The 17,879-nt window shown below is 38.3% G+C and overlaps 1 protein-coding gene across 1 annotated transcript in view; it reads right to left on the bottom strand.

Moving 5' to 3' along the window:
• The window catches only part of Smchd1 (structural maintenance of chromosomes flexible hinge domain containing 1), a 140,013-nt gene that overhangs the window by 94,254 nt on the left and 27,880 nt on the right, over window positions 1-17,879 (bottom strand). Inside the window, 6 exon segments of the mRNA XM_038315179.1 lie at window positions 4,978-5,098; window positions 5,881-6,091; window positions 7,119-7,209; window positions 9,328-9,494; window positions 15,826-15,945; window positions 16,044-16,158. Coding sequence (XP_038171107.1) covers window positions 4,978-5,098; window positions 5,881-6,091; window positions 7,119-7,209; window positions 9,328-9,494; window positions 15,826-15,945; window positions 16,044-16,158 — 825 coding nt within the window.

Raw genomic sequence — 17,879 nt, 5'->3', positions numbered from 1 at the left:
GGAGAAATGCTGGTGCTAACTAATGTCATAAACCAAATGGACCTAACTGATATTTACAGACCATCTCATCCAAACCAAAAGAATATACCTTCTTCTCTGCACCTCATGGAACTCTCTCCAAAACTGACCACATACTTGGAAACAAAGAAATCTCAAAAGATACAAGAAATCAGAAAACCAGGCATCCTATAAGATCACCATAGACTAAGGCTGGCTATCAACAATAGAAACAACACACAATTTACAAACTCCTGGAAACTGAACAACTCAAAATTGAAAGAAAAATGTGTCAAGAAAGAAAATTCACAAGACAGGAAATTCACAGAATTATAAAGGCGTATTTAAAAATCTGTACTCCATCAAACTGCAAAATCCAAAAAAATTAAAAGAAATACATCATTTTCTCAATAGGTACTACTTACTAAAGTTAAATGAAGATCAGGTAAATAATTTAAATAGACCTATATATAACCCCTAGTGAAACATAAGCAGTAATTAAAAGTCTCCCCCTCCAAAAAAAAAAAAAAAGCCCAGGAGCAGACAGTTTTAGCGCAGAATTCTATCAGATTTTCAAAGAAGAGTCAATACCAATACTCCTAAAGTATTCCACAAAATAGAAACAGAAGGAACAATTCACTTTATGAGGCCATAGTTACCCAAGATACGCAAACAACATATTCAACAATGAAAGAGAATTATAGACCAATTTTCCTTATGAATATAAATGCAAAAATACTCAAAAAAGAACACTTGCAAACCAAATCCAAGAACACATCAAAGCGATCAACCGCCATGATCAAGTAGGCTTCATCCTAGAGATGCAGGGATGGCTTAACATATGAATCAGTAAATGTAATCTATCATATAAATAAATTGAAAGAAAACAACAATAACAACACAATTATCTCAATTTATGCCAAAAACGTTTTTGACAAAAATCTGTCACTCATCACAATAAAATTCCTGGAGAGAGATACAAGGGACATGACCAAACATAATAAAAGCAATTTACTGCAAGTCCTAGCCAACATCAACTTAAAAGGACAGAAAATCAAAATTCTACTAAAATCAGGAACAAGACAAAGAGCCCACTCTCTCCATGTCTATTCAATATAGTTCTTGAAATCCTGGCTAGAACAATTAAGAAACTTAAGGAAATCAAGGAAGAAGTCAAAGTATCTTCATTTGCAGAAGATATGATAGTACACATAAATGACTTGAAATATTTCACTGGGGCTGGGGGTTGAGGAGATGGCTCAGCAATTAAGAGCACTGGTTGCTCTTCCAGAGAACATGGGTTCAATTCCTAACACCCACATGGTGGCTCAAAACTGTCTGCAGCTCCAGTTGCAGGGGATCTGACACCCACGCACAGACATACATGTAGGCAAAACACCAATGCACACAAAATAAAAGTAGGTACTATTTAAAATTCCACTAGGGAACTCCTACAGCTGATAAACACTTCCAGTAAAGTAGCTGTATATAAAATTTACTCTCAAAAATAAGCAGACATCCTATATACAAATCACAAATGTACTAAGAAAGCAATCACGGAAACACCACCTTTTAGAATAGCTTCAAATAATTTTAAATATTTTGAGGTATCTCTAACCACACAAGTGAAAGACTTGTATGTTAAAAACTTTAACGCACTGAAGAAAAAAATCGACAAAGATAAAAGAAGTTTGGAAAGATGGCCCATCCACATGGATCAGTAGATTAATATGGGGAGGGGGGAGCTATCCTACCAAGAACAATCTACAAATTCAATGAACTCCCTATCAAAATTCCAGTGCAATTCTTCATGGACCTTGAAAGGGCGATTTTCAGTGTCATGTGGAAACTCAAAAAACCCAGGATATCTAAACAATCCTGGATGATGAATAACTGCTGGAGGGATCACCATCCCTTCTTCAAAACTGCACTACAGAGCTATAGTAATAAAAATAGCATGGCATTGGCATAAACACAGACATACTGATAAAGAGAATCAGATTCAAGATCCAGACATAAATCCACACACCTACGGACACCTGATTTTTTTTGACAAAGAAACCAGAAATAACATACTGGAAAAAAGACAACATCTTAAACAAATGGTTAAACTGCATGGTTGTGAAGAATCCAAATAAAAACATATTTATCATCCCACATAAAACTCAACTCCAAATAGATCAAAGAGCTCAACTTAAAAACAGATACCTTGAACCTGGTAGAAAAGAAAGTGGAGGATAGCCTTCAACTCACTGGCATGGAAAAAGACTTTCTGAATAGAGTATAGTTAACACAGGCACTAATATCCACAATTAATAAATGGGAATTCATGAAACGCAAAACCATCTATATGGCAAAGGACACCATAATTTGGACCCAGCAGAAGCCTACAGAATGGGAAAATATTTCTACAAATCATGCACCAAATAGAGGGATAATATCTAAAATATGTAAAGAAAACAACTCAATTTTTAAAATGAGGTACAAAGTTAAGCAGAGAATTCTCAAAAGAGGAAGCTCAAATGGCTGAGGAACACTTAAAAAATGTTCAACAGGCCGGGCGGTGGTGGCGCACGCCTTTAATCCCAGCACTCGGGAGGCAGAGGCAGGCGGATCTCTTGAGTTCGAGGCCAGCCTGGTCTACAAGAGCTAGCTCCAGGACAGGCTCTAGAAACTACAGGGAAACCCTGTCTCGAAAAACCAAAAAAAAAAAAAAAAAAAAAAAAAAAATGTTCAACATCCTTAGTCATCAAGGTAAGGCAAATCAAAACTACTCTGAGATTTCACCTTACACCAGCCTGAAGAGCCAAGATCAATAAAATGAGCAACAGCTAATGTTGGCAAGGGTGTAGGGCAAGGGAACTCATCCATTGCTGGTAGGAGTGCAAATTTATAAAGCCATGAAGGAGATTAGTGTGGCAAGTCCTCAGGAAGCTGGGAATCAGTGTACCCCAAGATCCAGCTATAGCACTTGTGGGCACATACACTAAGAGTTCAGCATCCTACTACAGCGATACTTGCTCAACCATGGTTTTTATTCATAATACCCAGAAATTGGAAATAGCCTAGATGCCCTCAACAGATAAACAAATGAAGAAAATTTGGTACATTTACACAATGGGATATTATTCAGCTGTCAGAAAGAAGGAGGGAGAGGGAGGGATGGAGGGAGGAAGGGAGGGAGGGAGGGAAACAAACTTGCAGGTAAATAGATTTAGAAAAAATTCATCCCAAGTTAACAACCCCAGACCCCCAAAAGAAAATGGTATGTATTTTTTCTTATATGCGGATATTAGCTGTTAAGTCTTCACTAACCAGGCTATAATCTGGTAACACAGAGGTTAGTTAAGTGACTACAGGCAGGGAATGGAGTCTTCCTAGGAAGAGGAAAAAGAATACAGTTATGGATGGATGGGGGCAGTGAGACCAAGAACAGGAGGATCAAATGGAGAGGGGGAAGAAAGGGCAGGGTAAGGGAAGAAGACAGGGAGAGACAGTTAAAACTAAGAACCATTAAAATGATCATTTTATAGTAAAAGCATCTTAAAATATACACATACACAAAAGAACTCTAAAAGGAATCACCAAACAGGGAGACAAAGCCCCAACCAGACATCTCTAGCCATGAGATAAAACCTCCAGTGTCAGAATAGGTTACATGCAATTGAGCTGTTGGCTAAAGGGGCCCAGTGGAAACCCCCAAGCTACCTAGGTTATTGCCAAGGTTATTGGTTGCTTTCCAGAAGCTGATGGTAAGACCCTATTGCTGACGATAACACAGAGAAGTCAAGCTGGTGCCTTCACCGCTACTGACTTGTGCTCAGGGCACTGGAAGGTACTCTGCACACTACCAGAGGAGGAAAAGAAACACCAAGCCTGCTACAAACCCTTGCATCTACAATGGTGACTTGTCTGCAAAATATGCCAGCGAAACAGTAGCACAAGGACTGCAGGAGCAACCAACCACTGTCTGACTGGCTTGAAGGCCCACTCCATGAGATGGAGCCCATGCTTCATGCAGCTCAGGTGGCCTAGAACCTGCGACTAGACAGGTCATGGATTTGAGCAAAACCAAATACTACTACTGTTCTGCTAGAGGAACACAGCAACACAACTACTCCTAATTACCTTCTGCTATACTCAAAGCTCCACCATCAGAGATGCGTTCCTCCTGCAGGAGATGGGAACAAATATCAAGACGCACAACTAGAGAGTGTATGGAGAGTGAAGGGCCTTGGGCCACTGAGTCCTAAAAGAAATGTCTCTATCAAATCCCTCCCCTCAGGGCTCAGGGAACTATCCATAAAAGGAGGCAGAGGGAGTGTAAGAGTCGGAGGGAAGGGAGGACATGCCTCTAAACACACATGAACTCAGAGACTGTCAGGGCATGTATGAAAGCTAGATGGCTCCCAGGGATGAGAGGGAGGTGGGCTCAAGCCCCACTCCTAACCCAGAACCATTCTCCAACAGACCACACTAAAGACCAGGCCCAAGCTAAGTAGCAGATGGCTAATACAAAATAAACTCAATGGTATTTTCAGAGTTTAGAGGGTTTTTTGTTTTTGTTTTGTCTCATTATGCTTTGTGTGGGCATTAAAAAAAAATTTTGACCTTACAGGCCTTTTGCATATATATTATGGTTTCTGGTTTTGTGTTTTTATGTGATTCTTCTGTGTGTGAATATGTGTGTCTCTGTGCCTATGTGTGTTTCTTCTGCCTTTTCTTTGATTATCTTTTTCTACTCGTTTTGCCCTATTCAGATTTGTTTGTTATTATTTTACCTTACTTTATTATTTTTCTTCTTTTTCTTTAGATGCCTGTTTTCTAATGAGAGTAAGAAAGGATGTTGACTCAGGTGGGTGGGAGGATCTGGGAGAAACTGGGGAAAGGATTAACTGCAATGAGAATATAATGTATAAAATCTATTTTTAATTAAAAAAGATTCGGTTAAAAATGTATTCCACAACTATGAAAACTCACTCTTCAACTGATGTATATGGTATTAACCGTCCATTCCAAAAGCACTCGAAAATAGGTCTTTTCCCTCTTGCCGCTTTCTCCAGTATGAAGCAGTCATCATCGTCTTCTTCGTCTCTTAGTTCTGCATTAAAGGGTAAGGGGACAACATCTTCATGTCTATAAAGCAGGAACCATTTTACTACAGTGACATCAATTTCTGTAAGGGCATATCAAACCTGCTTCAGAGAAATACCACATATGGAAAATTTGTAGTAAAAAAGACAGATTTCCAAGACTTCACAGCTAATATAAACGATTGTGTAAACACTATCTAATATGAAGTAGGAGTGCCACACTAGCTGACAAGACTGTGACAGGGTTTCTCTGTGGCTGCCCTGGAACTAGCTCTTGTAGGCAAGGCTGACCTCCAACTCACAGAGATCCGCCTGCCTCTGCCTCCCGAGTGCTGGGCTACACTACCACCACCCGGCAAGACCGGTGATCTTTAGAACTGTTTCCTTCTTTCTTTTCTTTCCTTTATTGTTTTTGTTGGTTCAGACAGGGCTTCTCTGTCTGTCCTGAAATTCACTATGAACTCAGAGAGTAAAAGTTTCTGAAAGGTAAGAGCTTTTTTTCCAACCTGGAATTGATATACACAAAAAGTAAATATTTGTATAAATATATGAAACTGTGAAATAAAGAAAGAAAAGCAGGTATATAAGTTAAACAATAATAGTCCATAAATTCATTTTTAAAACAAAAACAAAAGACTATCAGGAGTTATAAAAATTATAAACACTATAGTACATAAGGAAAAACTGTTAGAACTTTTAACTAGTCTTACTAGACCACTAGAAATCACTTAAAGAATATCCTCATAAATCACAACATTCTATTTTCAGGTAACAGATCAGATTGACGTACTTGATGGAAAGCATGGATCATCAGGATAAGTTTCTCTATCATATAAGAAGGGATGGTACCGGATAACCCCTTCCACCACACCATCTCCTTCAACATGAGCCTTGAACTCAAAACTATCAGATGCTGTGTTTATATACAATGTCTGCATGTCATCATGTATTTCCCTTAGGTTGACAATCTTAGGTGTCTTTCCTTTTTCAAATAAAGAAATCTAAAATAAAAATAAATAAAAATAATTAAATTCTATGGTAACAATACTTTTCTCAGCCAAACTCCAACAACAAAATAAGCAAGACTATCTTCACTTGTAAAGTTAACAAAATATACATATTTGTGCATGAATCAATACTCAGTAAGGACTATACAATTATAATAGAAAGGAGTAAATCAGAACAGAAAAACAGATAAATCATAAGCACATTTTTTATCAAAGATTTATTTATTATATGTACAGTGTTCTGCCTTAATGTATGCCTACAGATCAGAAGAGGGCACCAGATCTCATTACAGATGGCTGTGAGTCACCACGTGTTTGCTGGGAATTGAACTCAGAACTTTTGGAAGAACAGGCAGTGTTCTTAACCACTGGGCCAGGTCTCCAGCTCAGCATATTATATTTTAGCCTTCTTGTTAGAGGTAAGAAGTGGAACATTTTACGTGAGATTCTTCCCAATGTATGGACAAGGAAATGCAGAGTCCAGTATTAAATGTTCTGTGCACCACAAGACTTTCATACAAATAAGATGTCATAAGCAGACCTCTCTCTCTCTCCTTGCTTTCAAAAGCATTATGCTCAACCACAATTTTCCTCTCTACAGAAGAGTGAATAAAAGGGAAACCAAGCATTGTATCCAAGGCTTAAAAAAAAAAAATTCTAAGAACCATTTCTCCAGAGCGGAGGTCAGAAATGGCTCAGCAGTTAAGAGCACTCTTTCAGAGGTACTGTGTTCAATTCCAAGAAACCACAGGGAGGTTCATAGCCATTTATCACGAAATCTGGTGCCCTCTTCTGGCGTACAGGCATACATGTAGGCAGACTGTTGTATAAATAATAAAGAAATCTTAATAAATAAATAAACCATCTCCTCATTAGGTATTCAAATACCAAAGAAATTTGATTTTAAAAACAAAACCAAAAAAATGAGAGAGCACATTAGTCTAACTACTGACTAACTTTTGTTATTCAGTATAATTTGAGATAATAATTTATAATATCCTAACGTGAACTTTTGTCTTACTTCAATATCAATATTGTTGAAAGGTCCAACTTCTTTAGCAGTATTTATTTCATTCCCTTTTGGTCCGTGAATATAGTAATGATAAATATGCCTAAAATAAAGAAAAACATACTTAATTAACAGAAAACTATGGTTCACATCTTCCACCAAAAAAAAAATGTATTTCCACAATTTAATACACTTGCTAGTCAAGCACTTCATCACTGGAGATGAAGCACTAGGGTCTCACATGGGGCCATCTACCACTGAACTACATTATCTAGACATGCACTCCCAGCATCTTTCAAGAATAATATCCAGGGCTGGAGAGATGGCTCAGTGGTTAAGAGCTTTGCGTGCTCTTCCAAATAAATAAATCTAAAAGAAAAAAAAAAGAATAATATCCAATGGTAAAATAACCTCTGAAATCTGCTTATAAATTCAGACACAGAGTTTATCTAGGGTCACAGAACTAGGACAAACTCAGCTTTAGTTAATTCAGTCTTTATCCTATAAATTTTAACAAAAGAAGGTAAGCGTCCCAAATTTTGCCTGTTAAGGTTGTTCTAGAAAGTATTCAAAGACCTGGGAGTACTTTGTTAACAATCCTCAGAGTAGGGGGTTACTCTACAATGTGTGTGGTTTCTCAACCTTGGCATTAAAATTATACCAACATTTTAAAAAGTTAATATTTCAACAAAATTACATTAAAAATCATCAGAAATCTTTGCTGCCTTATTTTTAAAATAAAGGTATTTTATTTATTTAAGGCATTAAAATATTTCTCTAATTAGTCCTTAAGTAGAAATTTACATAATTCCTTCTCATAAATTAAAAATTAGGTTTGTCAGACATGGTAGTACACACTTGCAATCCCAGGACTCAAATGCAGAGCTAAGAAGGTCGCAAGTTCCAGGCCAGCCTGAGATACACAGTGAAAACTTTCTTCTAAAGAACGAGAGGCAAAGAGAAGGTAGGAAAAAGCAAGGGAGAGAGGCAGAGAGAATAATGCTTATCACCCTAGCTACTCTCCAAAATAATACTAACATAAAGAAAATCACTAAAACATTATTTTTCTTCAAAATTGTCAATGTTTGAGACCATACTTAAAGAACAAAGTAGGCTATGTTATTCTTTATTAGAACGTACTATATACATTTTGTATACATAATTTCTTCAGTGGGAAGAAACTATAAAGGGCAGCTACTATATACTTAGAAAAGAAAATCCAATTTCTTACATAAATATGTCAGGCAATTAAACAGAAATCTCAAGAAAAAAAGGTATTCCTGAGTCAATTTTTTTTCCTATAAAAAAACAAAAAGTGTAAACTCAGTTAATATGTAAGTGTATATAATACAGACTTAAGTATAACAGACTTTGGAGTGAACACTAGATGATTTTTAAATGTTAATCTTGTGAAGATATACCCATTTGGAAGTACTCCAGACTAATGAAAACTGTAAACAATCTAAGAGTAAATATTTAGAGATACAGGAAAAATTAAAGTAAAAATTAAAGTAAATCTTTTGATTTGGTCAATATACAATCAGATATACAATCAGAGGTTTCATTGGAATAATAGAATGATATTTTAGTATCTAGTATTATTTATTATTAACATGGAACATTTTAAGGAATGGTTGTGCATTTCTTATTTCAATGAGCTAAATGTATTAATATTTACTACGTAGTAAATATTCTTGTAGACACTGAAGATACAGGCATGAATCAAAAGATTACAATGGGGGAAAACAGAAAAAACAGGAAACAGAGTATGGAAGATTACACCTATGGGAAAGCAGCACAAAAGTGTGACATGAGAATGGCACTGGAGCATGACCTGCTCTCAAACTGTCCTTTACTTTGCAGCAGGTGTCAAAACACTTGTGCTTCAAAATACTGAAAACATGAAGAAATCTATTTTATTTTTGAATAGGTAAATGAATAACCCTTTAAAATTCAACATGAGAATAGTGCACAATGTACCAATGTGAAGAATACTAGACCAAAGAGACGTCAATATATCCCTAATTATTTTCTGTCTCTAAAAGGGGCAATGGGTGGATTGTAAGCTAGGTTTCCATGCCTGTAATCCTAATACTTGGAAGTCAGAAGTAAAAAAATGGGAAGGGTTCCAGATCAGCGAGGATTCATAGCAACACCTTGTCTCAAAAAAAAAAAAAAAAAAAAAAGTAAGCAGAAACATTTCTAGAACCAAATTACTTACGTTAACTGTCGTGTCCAAAGATGGAAATAATTTTTCAAGTACTGTATGTGTTCTGGTTGCACCCCTGTAATAACCACAGCAGTAAAGCTATCTTTCTTTTTCTCCTCTACAATAAGATTGTGTAGGAATCTTTCATCATCATTTGTAATGTGAACAGAATCAGCTGGCTAAAAGGGTGAATACAAACACAACAGATTTAATCAACTGATATTAAAATCATATTTAACTTTTAAAGTGATTCACAAAGTTTATTTTTAATGTTTCAAAAACAAGCTTTAATACTGGGCATGGTAGTGTAATCCTCTAATCCAAACATTTGGGAGGTAAAGGCAGGCTGATCTCTGAATTTGAATCCAGCTTAAGCTACAATCAGTTCAAGGCCAGTCAAGGCTAGGAATAAAATCGGGGTAAACAGACAGACACACAGAGAAGATGAGATCAGTAAACCAGGCTGAGGGCAAAGCACCAGCACCCCAGAAGGTTATTACATACAGCTGAACGGGGAGGGGGTGTTACTCTATACAGCTGAACAAGGAAACGGACAGTTGGTAGGAGCATTTTCTCTGTATGGGAACAGTCTTCAAGCCATCAGCTTTAGAGGGAGGAGGCGACAGTAGGCCTTGTCTGAGCGCTCAGATCAGAAGGGATGCTGCCTTTTCCGTGAGCCCGACCTTCAGGGAGGCACTGCCGTTCTCCCGCAGGCTGTGCTCGTGTCACCAGCACTAAGGGCTCCATTCGCTCCCTACAAAGAGCCTCAAATCCACTCACATTCTGGAAACAGCAAATCAAGGGGAGGAGAGTTCAGCTGAAACAGCTGGAAAGAACTGCTCAAAGGGGGCAGGAGGGATGATGTGACAGAAAGAGAGCAATGTGTTCTGTTCCCAGCACCCACATCAGGTGTCTTCTGGTTAGCCACTAACATCTCAAGTTCCAGGGGATCAGACACTTTTGGTCTATATGTACAGTTGCATGCCCATGCGTAAACACAAACCCCACACGACAAGATTATAAATAAAAACCCAATCTCTTTAAAACAAGAATAAGTAGCATTGGTACCCAAGAAGTGTTTGCAGCTCTGGATTCAATCCTTAACACTGGGGGGAAAACAACAAAAAGCAGAAATGCTGTCAACCTAATGGACTCTAGACTTCCTAGAGGCAAGCTAGCCAAGCACATCTATGAGGAATTGTCTTAATTAAGTTACTCTCTGAAAATGTCTGTGAGGGATTATCTTGATTGGGCCAGGATACTGAACTAAATATTTAGATAGCTGAGCACTACTTCAGAACCAAGGATGCAGTGTGGCAGGCTGCCCCAAACTCTTGCCTCCCAGTGACCTCCCTAGTTGGATGAACTTTAGTCTACAAAGGTGAGCCAGAATAAACTTATTCTTGATTAAGTTGCTTTTGTCAGCACACTGTATCACAGCAATAGAAAAGACATTCAACAAAACAGCAGCCAATATACGTAGCATGTCTGGAGACTAAGCCTAGCACTCTAGAGACTGAGGCAGATTACTGAGTTCATAGACAGCTTGGGCTATTAGTACCAGACTATCACAGACTAACACGTAAGGCCCTGACTCAGTCAAACAAGCAAAAAGAAAATAAATGAACAAACTGTTTGGATTCCTCTCTATTGCTGTGAAGGAACAACATGACCACAGCAACTCAGAAAAGAAAGTATTTAGTTTGGAGAACTCATGGTTCCAGAGATTCCTTAGTAGAGTCCACAAGCGTCGTGGTGGGAAGCATGGTGCTGAGCAGTAGCTGAGAGCTTACATCTGATCCACAAGCATGATGCAAAGCCTAGTGCTTTTGACATCTCCAGTGACACACGTCCTCCAACATGAACAGTTCCAATAACTGGGACTACCAATCTTAAACCACTGCATTCCACTCCCACGTTCCCACAGCTTGTAGCGCCATCATATTGCAAAAGAAACTCAGTCCACTAAAGTTTCCAAGGTCAGACGGACAGAGTTGCCTTTAATACCAGCACTCAGGAGGCAGAGACAGATAGATCTCTGAGTTTTACGCCAGCCAGATCTCCACAGTGAGTTCCAGAACAGGCTCCAAAGCTACAGAGAAACCCTGTCTAAAAAAACCAAAGACAGACAGACAGACAGATAGATTAAAAAGGTCTCTTTCCATTTTCTGGTGTAATCTTCAATTTCTTTCTTCAAAGATTTAAAGTTCTTGTCATATAAGTCTTCCACTTGGTTAGTTAAGAGTTACTCCAAGATATTTTATGCTATTTGGGGCAATTGTGAATGGTGATGTTTTCTTATTTCTTTCTAATCCCATTTATCATCTGTATAAAGTAAGGCTACTAGGTTTCTTTTTTCTTTTTTTTTTTAATATTTATTTATTTATTATGTATACAATATTCTGTCTGTGTGTATGCCTGCAGGCCAGAAGAGGGCACCAGACCCCATTACAGATGGTTGTGAGCCACCATGTGGTTGCTGGGAATTGAACTCAGGACCTTTGGAAGAGCAGGCAGCGCTCTTAACCACTGAGCCATCTCTCCAGCCCTCTTTTTTCTTTAAGTTAATCTTGTATCCTGTTACATTACAAAAAGTATTTCTCAGCTATAGAAATCCCTTGGTAGAATTTTGGGGATCACACATGTAAACTACCATATCATCAGCAAATAATGATAGTTTGATTTCCTCTTTTCCAATTTGTATCCCCTTGATCTCTTTTGTTGTCTTATTGCTCTAACTAGACTTCAAGTACTGTTGACTAGATGTGGAGAGAGGGGACACCCTAGTCTTGTTCCTTATTTCAGTGGGATCGCTGTGAGTGTCTCTCCATTTAGTTTAATGTTATGTATTCTCTTTATAATGTTTAAGTGTGCTATCTTGAAACTTGCTGGCAAATGGATGAATCTAGAAAATATATTGAGTGAAGTAACCCAGACCCAGAAAGACAAATATAATACGCATTCACTCATAAGTGGCTTTTAGACATAAAGTAAAGAAATACATAAAGCCTACAATTCGCAATCGCAGAAAACACAGACAAGAGGACCGTAGGAGAGACATACATGAACCTAATCAACATGGGAAGTAGAAAAAGACAAGATGTCCTGAGTAAATTAGACGTATGGGGATTTTATGAGAGGGTAGAAGGGGGGAGAAGAAAGAGAGGGGAGCAGAGAAAAATATATAACTCAATAAAAACAAAACAAAACAAAAAGTAAAGAAAAAAAAGAGGGAAGAACCAAGGCACTGTCAGAATCTCAAACAAGAAAAACGAAAATCCAACAGTATAAATAATTCAATGTTCAATTATCTGGGATTCACTCATGATCTTCTTGGCTCCTTCACAGGGCTTGAGTCACTTCTCCGGCTCCACCCTCTGCAGCACACACAGATGTCTTCTAGGCTCCACCTGGCTCCACTAGTATACCGCTGTCCTTGGTGGTCATCCCATGGTACTAGCATCTCCAAAATGTTGGGTCTTCTATTGCAACTGGGCTGCACCTTCACCTATAGCCTCTCACAGGCTTTCCTCAGGGAGCCAAGTGTGGAGGCCCACACAAGTGGTCAGAGTTCCAGCCTATTATTGCTCTTTCAAGGTCAAGCAACAGGATGTTTGGAATGAGGTAAAGTTACTATATGTGCTGCCTAGATAACAGGATGTTCGCTCTAAGGTGGAGCTACTGGATGTTTTGCTCCAAATAACAGGATGTTTGACTTAGGACATAGATATTAGATATTTTGAATAATAAGGAAGTAATTACCTTTGTTTGCTCCTTGTATCATGACTTTAAAAAAATCCTTCCCCTTTGGCTTCGGGTATAAAAGGGCTATGAAAAATAAACTTAAAGCAGATTCACGGGAATGCCCTCCCAACTCTTAAAAAAAAATTCAGACTGGAGAGATGGTTCAGAGGTTAAGAGCACTGACTGCTCTTCCAGAGGTCTCAAGTTCAATTCCCACCAACCACCTGTAATGAGATCTGGTGCTTTTTTCTGGCATGTAGACATACATGCAGGTGGAACATTATATACATAATAAATAAATAAAATTTTTTTAAAAAGTCTCCTCAAGCCGGGCGATGGTGGCGCACGCCTTTAATCCCAGCACTCAGGAGGCAGAGGCAGGTGGATCTCTGTGAGTTCGAGGCCAGCCTGGTCTACAAGAGCTAGTTCCAGGACAGGCTCCAAAGCCACAGAGAAACCCTGTCTCGAAAAACCAAAGTCTCCTCAAAGTGTTACATTTTATACTTTTTACTCTCTATTGCTCCATAAGAGTGGGGACTAATAAGTACAAGACAGAGCCAATATTAGGCTGTCTTGAAATCTCTCTAAGGAAATTATTTCAAACATTTTAATTTGGCTTTAGGCAGATTCTTAGGGCAGGGGCAAAGCAGCCATATTCCTTGGCAAAATATCACAACAGTGGTCTCTAGCCCAGTTGGTAACAGTGTTCCCCTCTAAAATGTCAAGGTAGGCTTTCTCCCAGCAATACGTTTTTCCAGGCTCATACAAGGATGGCCCTTTAAGCACTGCTTACAGCATTCAACGGCTTTTTAAAATCCTAAGTCCTAAAGTGTCTCCCACTTTTCCCAAACAGACAAACAGAGCACAGCTTAGTCATAACAGTGCCATAATACCGTATGTACCAACTTCTGGCCCTCTCCTCCCCACCCCCGCACTCCCCATTATTTTGATGGGGTGGTTTTTGGTTTTTAGAGAAAAGGTTGCTCTCTGTAACCTTGGCTGTCCTGGAACTTACTCTGTAGGCCAGGTTGGTATCTTCCTCCCAATACTGGGGTTAAAGACGTGCACCTCCACTCCCGGCTTGGTTATTATTGCTGTGATTTAAACACTATGTCTATGGTAACTCACAAAAGAAAGCATTTAATTGGGGCCCATAGATTCAGAAGGTGGTAGGGTCCACGACCATCAAAGTGGGGAACATGGCATCAAGCAACAGCAGCCATGGTGCTGGTGAAATAGCTGAAAACTTACTCTTGATCTGTGGAGTACGAGGCAGAAACAGCTAACTAGGAATGGAATGGGCTTTTGAAACCCCATATTCAACCCTCAGTGACATACCTCCTCCAACAAGGCCATACCCCCTAACCATTTTCCAGAGATTCAAATATGAGCCTATGGAGGCCACAAACAACAAGAAAATAAGGAGTTGGTCAAGTAGGTATTTCAATACAAAAATCACTGATTTCTGAGTCTCATTCTCAGACAAAAAAAAATTTAACATATCATGAACATATTCAAAGTTCAAATTTCCAGCCAGGCGTCTGGTGGAACACACCTTGCACTTTGGAAGGCAGAGGCAGGTGGACCTCTGTGAATCCGAGGCCAGCCTGGTCTACAGAGCTAGTTCCAGGACAGCAGGGCTGTTGTTACACAGAAACCCTGTCTCGAAAAGCCAGATTTCAAATCCTCACAGCTATTCAAATCCTAACACTCTGTAGGGAAAAAAATACCTGCAATTTGGGGAAAATGCTACACGAAGATAACCAAACACTGTTTATAATTACAGGGAAACCTTCCAGATACACTAAATGCTCAAATAAAGTGACAGTACGACCAGCAATAGAAATACTGTAAGACCATGTAAACACCTTCTTCTGGTCTCAGGTAACATGCACACATGTAATACAGATACAAACATGCAGACAAAACACTCGTACTCTTTTTAGAATGTACTGCATACAAAAACATTTTCTAAATGAGGAATTCTCAAGATGCTGATGTAGGATATGTGGGGTCAGAGATCTGTGCACATATCTTCAAAGCACTGAACTGTAAAGAAACTGACCAAAATGTCACCAACACCTTTCTCTGATACTTGCAAGTATTTTATTCACTTTCCCACATTATTCATTTCAAATAAGACATGTACAAATTGTTGCTTGTGTTTTAAAGATTTTTTTATCATGTGTAGATATTTATGTGGAGGGACACATGCAAGTGTTAGGACACAGCTGTAACAAAATCTCATGCCTCTAAAGTTCCAACTTCCTCACATTACATTATCCCAACACTATTTTCTTACCTGGTTTCTATTATTATTTTATAAACAAGGTTTTAAAGTTCATATTCTGGGCCAGAAAGATAGCTCAGTCAGGAAGGTACCTGACACCAACCTGATTACCTGAATTTGATCCCTGGACACACTAATTCATCTTGTCCACTGACACAAACACACACACACACACACACACAAAATAAATGAATAAAATATCAAAAAAATTTTCACACAAATTTCAACCAAGGTCTGCAACATTTTAAGTAGTTTACAGAAAGTTTCCTGAGTTAACTTATGTGAAAAGTTTAGCTTTAAAAAAAAAAGATCACCACAAATGATCATTTTGCTACTTTCCAAAGTAAAATATAAAAATATAAGTCAAGTTTTTAAAACACTGACATACCAATAATAAGTCAGAAAAACATTTTGTTCCATTATGCGGTCAAAGTATATATGTGTAAATAATTGTGAGCTGTAAAAATGTACTGTACCTTTCTGTTTCTAATATATCCACTATATATTGCCTCTTTATTTTTTTCCTTTTTCTCAAAGTCTTCTTTAGAAAGCACAAGCTCATGAACATCCTGAGAGTCTGCCGGCTTGCTTATCATCTGTCCAACAATTGAAAAGATACATTAACCCCTTACTAGTGTATTTGTCAAACCCAAAATACTTCATCAGTTTTCACTGAAGGAAAACGTTCACTTACTCTGGCTGACTGTCCAACAAAGAAAACAGCCTGTTTGCCTCCAACACCAAAATAGGAAATATCACTGTTCAAGCTGCGTGGTACTGGTAGTGGCCGAACATACCCTGAATGATCACTAGAAGAAAACATTGTATTAGTCAGTCTTTAAAACAATCTACAATCTCCTTGAGAGAGAGAGAAAGGTAGGAACATCCTGAGTTAGAGGACAGCATGGGATATATATAACACTATCTTAAACCTACTGCCAAAAACTCAACCAAAATCACCAAATACATTCTAGGGCTAATGATGCAATTCAGAAATAGAGCATTTGCCTAGCAAAGCCAAGACTGACCTTTGGGGCAGGGGATTCCATTATACCCACAGAAATCTCAGCAAGGGAAGATTTAGGGTTTCATTGCATAAAATGTGAAATCAGCTGATCACCAAAGTTCAGTGAGCAAGCAGACTTCAGTGGTAATACAGAATAGCAAGCTATTTAAAATTTCTAGTTCTCAAAAAAGAAACAAATTACAAGCCAAACAAATTTTGACATACAGTCCCTGACAGGAAAAAGGGCAGCTGACAAAACCATGTGGTTAAAAGCATTGGCTTCTCTGTCAGGATTGAGGTTAAGTTCCCAGCACCTGCATGCTGGCTCACAACTGTAACTCCAATTCCACTAGATCTAAAGTTCTCTTCTGTTTTCCATGGACACCAGGCATGCACATGCAAGAACATAAAATAAAATAAAATTTTAAAAATCATTCTGATAGGGGCTGGAGAGATGGCTCAGAGGTTAAGAGCATTGCCTGCTCTTCCAAAGGTCCTGAGTTCAATTCCCAGCAACCACATGGTGGCTCACAACCATCTGTAATGGGGTCTGGTGCCCTCTTCTGGCCTTCAGGCATACACACAGACAGAATATTGTATACATAATAAATAAATAAAAATCATTCTGATAAATAATATCAAAGAAATAATTCACTAAACACAAATTCAAAAAACTCTATTTCATGTCCAAATAACAGAAACCATAAAAGTGATCCACTAAGGGGGCTAGAGAGATGGCTCAAAGGTCAAGAGCACTGGCTGCTCCTCTAGAGGTCCCGAGTTCAATTCCCGGCAACAACATGGGGGGCTAACATCTGTGTATGATGAGATCTGGTGCCCCTTGATGTACAGCAATGTATGCACGCAGAACACTGTATGCATAATAAAAATCTTTTTAAAAAGAGGTGTTCCAGCAAATATAACAATAAAAATTTTTAAAATCTACAATTTGCATTTAGAAAAAATAACTGAAAACTCATGGAAATTGATGGATCATGAACAGATTTGAATTGGTAGCAGAGTGACCCCATAAAGTTATAGACAAGTTGAGTTTATTTAGTTGGAAGAACAAAGCAGTTTAGTAGTATAGAATCTGCCTTGTATGTGTGAAGCTACAGGTTTACTCTTCGGTGTAGAAAGTGGGGGGAGGAAGGAAGATGAACACAAGGCATCTGAAGACTACAGATCAACACTGCACAAAAAATGTAAGGAACTGCAAAAGGATAGAGAAAAAAGTATTTGGAGAAATGATAGGCTATGCTTACCAAATAAGGAGACTTACTAAACAAATAAAAGAAACTGAATTAATTCCAAAGAGAATGAAATGATAAGGAGCCATAGCCTAGACACATCAGAGTTCAACTACTGAAAATCAGAAAGAAACCGAGCTGGCAGATTCGTGGATAATTCCACAACTTGGGAGGAAGAAGCAGATGGACTTCTGTGAGTTCAAAGCCATCCTGGTCTATATATCGAGTCCCAGGCCAGCTAGGGCTACAAAGTATTCATCCTCAAAAGCAAGTG

This window comes from Arvicola amphibius, chromosome 18, assembly GCF_903992535.2.
Source record: "Arvicola amphibius chromosome 18, mArvAmp1.2, whole genome shotgun sequence".
Lineage (NCBI taxonomy): Eukaryota > Metazoa > Chordata > Mammalia > Rodentia > Cricetidae > Arvicola > Arvicola amphibius.
The sequence above is the reverse complement of the archived record's forward strand: the minus strand, read 5'-3'. Positions and strand labels throughout refer to the sequence as shown.